At 39.0% G+C, this 9,872-nt stretch overlaps 1 protein-coding gene across 1 annotated transcript; it reads right to left on the bottom strand.

The window, feature by feature from the left end:
* Positions 1-1,458: 1,458 nt before the first annotated feature.
* On the bottom strand, positions 1,459-8,344 carry LOC124281842 (mannan endo-1,4-beta-mannosidase-like). The gene is made up of 2 exons (XM_046717843.1): positions 7,747-8,344; positions 1,459-1,505 (listed from the first exon to the last, which is right to left on the bottom strand). The coding sequence occupies exons 1-2, from the start codon at positions 8,342-8,344 to the stop codon at positions 1,459-1,461; spliced, it is 645 nt and encodes a 214-aa protein (XP_046573799.1).
* Positions 8,345-9,872: the final 1,528 nt, after the last annotated feature.

Raw genomic sequence — 9,872 nt, 5'->3', positions numbered from 1 at the left:
ATGTGTTGTATCTTGAGCTCTCCTCAAGACATGAATGCCAATGCTGTTTGAACATGTCAGTGGCGCGAGTACGAAATATTTTCAGAAAGGAATGACAGTCGCCCACTGTTTGTGAAGTCCATACAAGGCCGAATCCATAGATGAATAGTAAGTTCTTTATTGATGAAGCCCACGTGTTTTTGCCGATTTCGTGTAGGTGGTAAAGCATGTTATACGCTTTCTGCGGTAAGCGATGGGCTGGCATATGAATCAGTTTAATCCAGTAGCGTAAGCATCTTGTGTGGGATTCGATGTACAACGGGTAGCGTCCACACTCACCATACACCATGTTATTAGGGGTGGAGAGTCCAACATTTAAGAATTTTTTGCAAGCGAATAAATGTAGTTTTTCTATTGAATGAAAACAGTGACATCCCCATATTTCGGAGCCGTAGAGTAAAATAGGTTGAATTTGGACGTCGAATAGTTTACAAAATATTTGGGGTGTTATGACATCAACTTTATATAAGATTGATTGAAGTTCACAAAATGCCTTCTTCGCTCTGGTTGCTAGTTGCTGTACAGATTTACTCAGGTTTAAGGTTTGTGTAAACATGATGCCAAGATACTTGTACTCTTTTTACTACGTTGATTCTGACTCCTTTATATGTCCATCTCTCCTTTGCTGCGACTCGACCGCCTTTCCTGAATATGACAATATTCGTCTTATCCAGATTAACTGTTAGCTCCATATCAATCACTGGATATCTGGTCCAGATTAGACTGCTGTGATACAGCTTGAATATTGATAAATGCGACTTTAAATAACAAACAAACCAAAAAACTCCCGCTTTAGCAGTGTTTTTCAGATTTTATAACGAAACATACTTAAATACTAAAGAAGTGGAATAAAGAAGTCTTCTCTGCTTAACTTCTGAGATTACAGTTTCCAGTAAACGGAGGACTTTGAGGAATGTGTCAGAGTGAAGTGCTATATCTGAATATAGGATGTGAGGGAAGGATGTCTTATTCCACAAGTGTTTGTATAACCCGGCTGAACTATCAATGCTAACTTACTTTCAATGGGGGGATTTGGCGAAATGTAAATTAATGTCGATTGTCGTAACACTGAACTTCAGTATGCTATACTTTTGGCAAATATCCGAGATCTTTTGCCAACAATACTCTGTGAAGAAATCAAGAATAATGATTTATCGATTCTTTTCATACGCGGATTCCTATGTTAAATATATATGAATAGTTAATGCCGAAGGCAGGAAGAATATTTGTCATCATCCAAATTAAATATTGATCCCTTTTGAGCAGAAGCGGATTTGACAAAGAAAAAACTGGTTATCGAACTGTGACTAAACCGCCAGATGAAGATGACAAAAAGATGTCTTCAGGTTAAATCTTTTCAGAAAATAGCCAGACTCCTCCTGGCATTGGTCTCCTTGAATGGTGCTTTCTGGTTCTGTTCTAATCAAGACGTCCATTAAGACTCTCCTTGAGGACATTGTCCGGATCTATGAAGGGTAAAGTCCACAAACAGCACTGATAAGACAAATGTAATCCCTCCATCCCACGGACATCAGCATTGCAATGGTATCCATTTTATTGCGTTTGAAGGTATTTTTAGGTATATATATATAAAGAAAGTGATGAGAATACCGAGCGTACAGTAATACATATATAAGAAGTTTCTGAAATAATCACACGACACGGATCTTCTCCAACATGTTTCACTTTTATCTCCCTGAAACTTCAGAAACTTCTTTTATATATATGTATGGCTAGTGAGTATGGTTTTATATATATATATATATATGTATGTATGTATGTATGTATGTATGTATGTGTATGTATATATATCGCATTGCATGGTCGTACATTGATACATTATGTGTGACTCTATTAGGATAGCTACAACTGATGACAAAAATATAATTAGGTTACTGAATGGTAACTAAGTGTGGGAACAGAGAAGTGCTAGTGAGTATGGTTTTATGCCGCTTTTAGCAATCTTCCACGGCAAGGGAACACAAGAAATGGGTGAGGTGAGTTGAAATTGCGTTTTACGTCGTACTTGAGAATATTTCGCTCATATGACGACGTGCATGCGTGTGTATGTGTATGTGCGGCTGCTTGTACTAGCCCAGACTTAAGCTGGTTTTATAGTGCTAGCCCACTGAGATACCATGCTGCAGTGAAGCATGAATACCCCACTCAGACACATTATACTGACTCCGAGCCGACCAGTCCTTGTTGTACCCATTAATGCCGAGCGCCAGGCAGGGACCAACAAGCACCATATTTTGGTATGACGCAGTCGGGGATCGAACCCACGACCATCCGCTCTCCGGGTGGACGCTCTAACCACTACACCACGGAGGCGGTGCAAGAAATGGGCTTTAAACATAGCACCCAAGTGGGGAATTGAACCCGGGTCGTCCGTGTGATGAGGGAACGCTTTAACCACAAGGCTACCCCACCGCCCTATCAGAGAAGTGATAAGTTATACCAAGGTTTTACACTTTGTGGTGTGACCCTCCACTGCTGTAAATATGTTAGGACTATAACATTTATATATACTATCTGGAAATGCACTTGGCCCATCATATCTATCCAAAAAACAATTCAAGTGAATTTAAACTTATTATGGTTTTTAACTGCAGAATATATGTTATTTTAATGTTATGGCTAGAGTGTCAAAAATTGCTGACAGCTGAAGGGATGGTGTAAATCCAGCTTGGATCGATGTAGATAGCAAAAGTAATGTAAGTCACCATGGTCCCTAGTATGGTGATCTACCTTCGGCTGTTGGCAATCAAAAGCATGTTGTTTATATTGTATTGTCGTGTATAGTAAAATGTTTTAGATTATATTACTAGTTTTACATTTATATATGTGTTATTCTAGTTGTTTTACTGTCCTTCGTTGGCAGGTTTTTATACTTTACCTATAATTATTATTAATATATGACTTGATATAGTCACGGTATGGCTGAATACTGCCGATGTGACTTAAACATCTTAACTCACTCACTCACCCATATAATGTATTATATCCATTCCAACTGAGAGTGTCACCCATTGGGAATAAGCATATTGGACACAAGTTGATGACGAATGCATTTTAATAATTAAAAATGCAGAAGAGTATGGGATTAAAGTAACAGGGGATCCAGGGAATATGAAACATGAAACAAAACTCTGAGTGAAAGAGTTAAAATTTATAGTCACATCCGCAATATTTAGGAATTCATACATTGGTAATAGATTAATAAAGCTATACAGAACATCTATAGGGACGGTAAAAGTACTAGAATATTTAGATATTAATGTAAAACTGGCATGTAAATCTAAAACTATTTTACTGTTAAAGAGAAATACAAAATAAAAACGGGCTATGGATCGCCATCAACTGAAGTTAGATCACCATCATAGAGACCATGGGGACTTTCAGTCTGACACTGGTAAATAAAATTAAAGTGCCACTATTTTGTTAAATGACATTGTACGTATGGAGATTACTTACCTCATCCAGAAACTGCGACCTCATCTTGTATCTACTGAGCTACTAAATCTAATTTTTAATAGGGCTTACTTTTCTCACTGATAACAATGTTGTAATCAGTGTCTGTAATTTGAAACGGGGCAATGACGCCTCGTAACAATATCCCCTAGAATTCCGTTTCGTTCGGTCCGTCAATTTTGACATTTGCTAACCTTGCCAACGCTAAAGTAGCTTCCGGCGGGTTAATTTGTAATTCGTGCCCCACTAATTATGAAAGGTCTTACTTTTTCAAGTGAAAGAAACCATCGTCTCGCTGGCGGCACTCATGCTATTTTGGAGGAACGGGCAGTGAAGCTTCGAAGTAGGATTTTGTCGTGATATTTGCGTAGGTTCTGTTACTTTTTCTGTAGTCTCAATTTGCAACAAGATGCTTCTCGTCAAATGTAGTGCAGTGTTTTTGTCACTGTACATGTATGGCATGGTTCTAACGTTACATGTGTGACTCATACTGTCCATTATAGCACTTTCTGAGACTTAGTTCTTGAAACTGAATTTCTTTATGTCATGGACCTCGAAATTTGAGCTGGTTAGCTGTCCTGTTTATTGACTAGAATGAGCTATTGGATGGAGTGAATCCACTTTGATATTTCATTAGAAATATTTTTGTCGAACATATGTGTTTCTGAAAGATGTTTTTAAAATATATTAATTTAATCCAATGTGTTTGGCATATGAGTCATAGCTTTCACAAGTAAAAATGTGTCTATGATAAAAAAACAAGGGTATCGCATGCCGTTAAGAAACAAAACCCGAGTGGGCACGGTTTAGAGTAGATGCTAGCTCCTTGTGGTATATAGCGTCAATATCAGAGAGGCTGGTTAGTCTATGTGACTTGCCTACATGAGCGTGAACTCATTTCTTGTTGTTGTTTTTATTCGGTGTATTTCGTCAAGTCTCATCTAAGCTGTGGGGCAAAATAAAGTATTCACCTGGCAAACTGGATTAGACCCGAAAAACATAAAAAAGACTTTTAAACGTTTCTAAGATGAATATGTTACGTCTGTGGAAAACAATACCCCGCCCTGATTATCCTGAGATTCAATCAGTCGTAAAGGGGAACTTAGCCGTAAAAGGTTTATGCACGACTGGATTTTAAATAAACCATACACTCCAGTGAGAAATGAAACGGAAAATTCATTTATTGATTTTGAATTACTGTAACACTGTTTCAGATATTCCGCTGCTTACAGGTAGAGCAAACGTCCAGGAAAATGATTTGTTTCTCGACATAGTCGTGTTTGTCTTGGACCCAAGATTTCAATAATTGTCTCAGCACAGATAAATGCCACTGTGCTTATGCAAAATCTCGAAGACTTCAGTTCACAAGCCAGAACATCGTCCATGTTCAAGTCAATTTAAAACGTCAGTGTAAACGAATACCCAGTTTAGACTACCGTCAGAAACAGATTCCTGCTGGCGCAAAAGGCATGATCTGTGAAATTCAATGTATTCATGTTGCATTTGAGCACTTTCAAAAATACAATGAGTATTCATATTAATATTATAAATCGGTCGTTAGGGATGACACGAGGTGTCCACTGACACCCACCAGTCTCATAATTAACCTACAAAAGTAAATGCCTCCGCTAAAATATTACACATGTGTTGACAGCTCCGTTTCATTGTACATCATTTCGATACGTCTCCATTTTCGTCCAGAACAATACAGAAAATAATAGCGATTCTAAGCGACACATGGAGACAACGAGAAATAGTCCATACAGTTGGCAGTCAAGAATAAATGAACATACGTTTATTTTTTTGAGTGAAAATCTAATTAAAAAATGAATGGTTAACGCAACATAAAATTTTATAATACACAGAATACCCGTATGAACCTGTCCTGCGCTGCAGTTATGACATGTGGCCGACCGGATATGGGTAGGCTACGTGTTGACCTCTGATAACTGCTCCATAGTCTTGTAGTGTTGCTTGGCGATAAAACCTGGCTACGGTCCCTGTCAGTCGTGGCATGTTTTCATTTTTGTATATTGCTTGTTTTCACTTTTCACTTGCTGTATAAATGGAAACCCAATTCATGATGTACGTACATTTTATTTTTATTTTACTCAAAACACTGTAATCACTGTCTGAGATTCGAAATGACGCCACGTAACAATATCCCCCCTAGAATTTAGTTTCATTCTGACCTCACTTTTAACATTTGCCAACCATACCAACTTAATTTGTCAGGACCTGTAATTCGTGCCCCACAAATTCTAGAATGTCTCACTTTTCCAAGTGAAAAAAGAACATATTAGTCTCACTGGCGGCACTCAGATTATTTTGGGAGACAGCCATTGAAGCAGCGAAGTCGGCTTTCTTCATAGTATTTACGTAGGTTCTGTTATATTCCGGAAATGTCAGCATCGCTTTCGTTTCATATTGCAACGAAGTATTGCAGGTTTTTGTCGGGGGATACATACAACATGGTTCTAACTTCACAAGCAAAATCATTATTGCACTTTCTGAGACTTGATTCTTTGAAACCGAATATTCTCATTTTGTGAAATTCATTATTTGACCTGGGTTTTTGAAATATCAAAGACTACCTCGGATGCTTTTCTATAAATCTAATACAAGGTGTTATAGCTGTCCCACATATATAAGGTGTCTTCGATCAAAAAGGCAAGAATGTCGTATATTATTTAGAAAAAAAGTCGTGTGCACATAGTTAGAAGAGAGGCTTAGCTTCCAGTTTTCAGCAGTTCAGTAGAGCCAATGTCAGTGTGGTTTGTCACTCTCTTGTGACTTGTGACTTGGCAATGTGTGTGTCAATTCCCATATGCAATGGACCAATGTTTGTGACGGGACTAAACTGCCGGGAAAATGAAAGTATATAAATGGAAAATTGGATGTGAACACAACTACATAAAATATGAACCGTTTCATTTATTTAGGCAATTAAAACCCTGTAACACAATGGGAAAGGCCATTATAATACAATGACAGGTACCCTTGAGAGCACGAATCGATAGAAAAGTCATCCAGGGAGATTGCATCAGAGGTCACAAAGACTAATATACGATTGATTGTCCTAGGCACGTCAAGTGAAGGAAATTGCACCCGAGTCAATCACAACAATACATCCAATCACAAAGGTGCGAACAGGCAAATGCAAAAGGTACCAACATCACAGAGGCGAATAGACCCGAATTCTCAAGGTAAATAAACCAGGATCTCTAAGGCAAATGGACCTGGAGAAATAAATGGATAATTATGAACTATTATCACCAAGGCAGAAGAACGTGAATCACCCTTGACCAGACACACATAACATGTGTTTATCTTGAAGGATTGGCATTGTGTCTGAATGAAGTATGTGGGGTGAGCATTTTGCACTTATTTTCTTAATATCAACCCGTCAGGATCCGGGTTAGAATTGATCTTCAGTAACCAATGCTTGTCGTAAAAGGCGACTAACGTGATCAGGTTGTCTGGCTCGCTGACTTGGTTGACACATGTCCTCCTATCCCTATTGCGTAGATCGATGCTCATGCTGTTGATCACTGGATTGTTTGGTCCTTACTCGATTTTTTACAGACCGCCGCCATATAGCTAGCATATTGTTGGGAGCGGCGTAAAACTATACTCACTAACTCAATTAAATACCACTGCAATGTCCTCATATCTAATTTGAAGATACACGTGATGCATGCACAGCGGACATGTGAAACAGTAAAGTCAGTACAGTAAAATGTACTATGCATTTGAATGAGTGACATCGCTTTGAACAGTGTTCTATTTTTGCACTGTGTATCACCTCATGGATGATACTGGATGGAGTGATGCAGGTCTAAGATGTTTACCACTTTCATAATCCCGCAGGCATGGTAGTATGGTATAGGGCTGATAAGGCTACATTTGCTGCGGGCCTATGGGGCGCACCTCGAGGTGAACATACAACACAAACAGCAGGCACAATCATTTTATTTCATCCATAAACATTTATACCACGTATTTCCTTTTCAAATACCATAACAGGATCTTTGTAGAATGTATCCAGGAACTGACTCGCACCACTGAATCCTTTGAAAGGGACCCAGTATTCGCATATAGCGTTTGACCAGCAAATGTTATGCCAACCTAAAATGTACAGAATGCGACGAAACTTGGGATCGGTCTTCATTATAGTTAAGTAATTGTCAGTCCAGAAATTCGTATGGTTGTAGATTCCATCATCGAACATACCAGCCTCTGCTATAGCTGGAATCTTCCCTCTTGTTTCGGCTATGTCTACAAGGTTTGCAAGATTGGTCTTCAAGGCTTCCTTTGTTGTGGTCGGGGTAAATTTGTAGTAGTAGTCGACAGCAATGATGTCAATGTAGTCATCCCCTGGGTACAGCATGTGAAAATTGTCTGTGTTCGACAAGCACTCGATGGCAAAGTTGTACAGGAAGTTATGGACCCCCTTCACGTCCCTGAGGTAGGAAACGGTGTATTTCAAGATATCTCGTACATCCTTGGGTGTGTTGTGGCACCTGTTGTTCATGCCCCACCAGAACCAATCACCGTCCATCTCGTGGAACAGTCGGTAGATGATGGGGATGGACTTCCCATTAGCGTCCTTCAGGGTGTTGGCCCAGGAAGCGATTTTGTCCAAGTTGGCCTTGTAATTAGCATGGGCATCCCCACCGGGCAGTGAGCGCCTGAGTGTGTGGATCACAGTGCCGTTGTCCCAGCTTAGTCTGAAGGATCCCCCAGACACTGGGTTGTTGTTGTGCTGACAGACGGTAATAACCTGACCTCTGGCGTGGGCTTTCTTCACCAGGTAGGTCACAACTTTCATTTCGTCGGCGTCGAAGTTTTTAAAATCGAAGCCCACGATAGCAGGATACTCCCCAGTTACACTTCGTATGTCTGATAACTCGTCATCATCACCACCATCTACTTGTGAAGTCTACAACATAAATGTTTCCGTTCAACACGAAATGTGTTACTGATATTTTGTACACAAATGAAATGAAAACAGTTGACTGACAATGTATCTCATCTGAATATGCCTTTTAGATCATTACGAATTGTGTAACTGGTTATTTGTGTACACCAATTAAAATTAAATGAAATCAGGCCCATGGCATTGTAGTCGATCTGAATATGCATATGACAGACTTCACATTCAGAGTAATATGTTTCATAAAAATACTAAGGACTTTTATCTCATTGTACGGTTGTAATGATTTGAAACAGATATGACGTTAAGGTAGCAAACCATACATGACACGTATTCATTTCCAGTTTTATAGTCGAAAAAGAGGAAGGAAAGGAAGAAACGATGTTTGCATGTGTGTGCCCACTACTTGCAGAATATATTTCAAATTTCACTCACAGTAATAAAATCGGCTTCAAATGATTTAAATACATTTTGATATAAGCATTAGGTGTGAACAAGTCTGTAAAGCATCAGCTTCATAGATCTAGTGGAGGTATTGATAGAGGTGAAATGCCAGCTCAATGGTCCGATCAAGGACATTGTATGAGAACAATCACAAGAAACTAAACATAACAAACAACAGAAATAGAATGACAAATAGAACAGGTCAATAAATAATGAAATAACTTGCACAATAGATGAATAACTCACTAAGTCTCCACCCCACATTTCAGAGGTGATTTGGTCACAACAACTATAAGGAGTGTTACATCAGTATGGATGACCAACAGCATTGCTTGAAGCGCATACGGTGGCAGTCAGAGAGCCATGTGATCATATTCTTTTAATGAGGATTGCTAATCCATGCTGATTATTGGAAAACAATGTTGCATATCAATCAGCATTGAATCATGTATGATGGGTGATCTTTTTCGCACAAAATGTGACTGAAAATGTTTTCGTGACATCTTTAGTACACCATATAACGAAACAAGAATGTCTAATTTACAAAAGGCAAGGAAGAATCACAGACATAAAGATAATGAACACGACAACAGAAACCAAGCCTTCGATGTAATGAACGAACATATTTACCAGGCTATTGTCAAGCTATCCACTGCACATGAGGTCAGTTATTACAAGAAGAGGACTAACATATATTGTAGCTGTCCCGTTTCTTCAATTAAGGCCGGCTTCTCAGATGGTTAAAACGTTTGCACCTCACAACGAAGCCCTGTGTCTGGTACCACCATCGACCACCGCTAGTGTTGACTGTATCTTTACTGATCGGCTCAACGATCATGATCTACATTTTTTAATCTATAAAATATCATTCAGGTAAATTTATAAGATGTCACTAGCAGTATTTACCGTAAATTTCCAAAATGGTTTCCAGGCATGTGCGTACTTGGTAACCTGGTAGTTAGGGCGACCAGGAGATATG

The sequence above is a fragment of the Haliotis rubra genome, unplaced genomic scaffold (genome assembly GCF_003918875.1).
Source record: "Haliotis rubra isolate DU_JTF1 unplaced genomic scaffold, ASM391887v1 Scf1080, whole genome shotgun sequence".
Lineage (NCBI taxonomy): Eukaryota > Metazoa > Mollusca > Gastropoda > Lepetellida > Haliotidae > Haliotis > Haliotis rubra.
The sequence above is the reverse complement of the archived record's forward strand: the minus strand, read 5'-3'. Positions and strand labels throughout refer to the sequence as shown.

Coding starts and splice junctions, on each gene's coding strand:
- LOC124281842 (XM_046717843.1), bottom strand. CDS start 8,344: ATGAAAGTTGTGACCTACCTGGTGAAGAAAGCCCACGCCAGAGGTCAG. Junction 1,506..7,746: donor TCCAGCTATAGCAGAGGCTG/GTATGTTCGATG, acceptor TACCCTTCATAG/ATCCGGACAATGTCCTCAAG.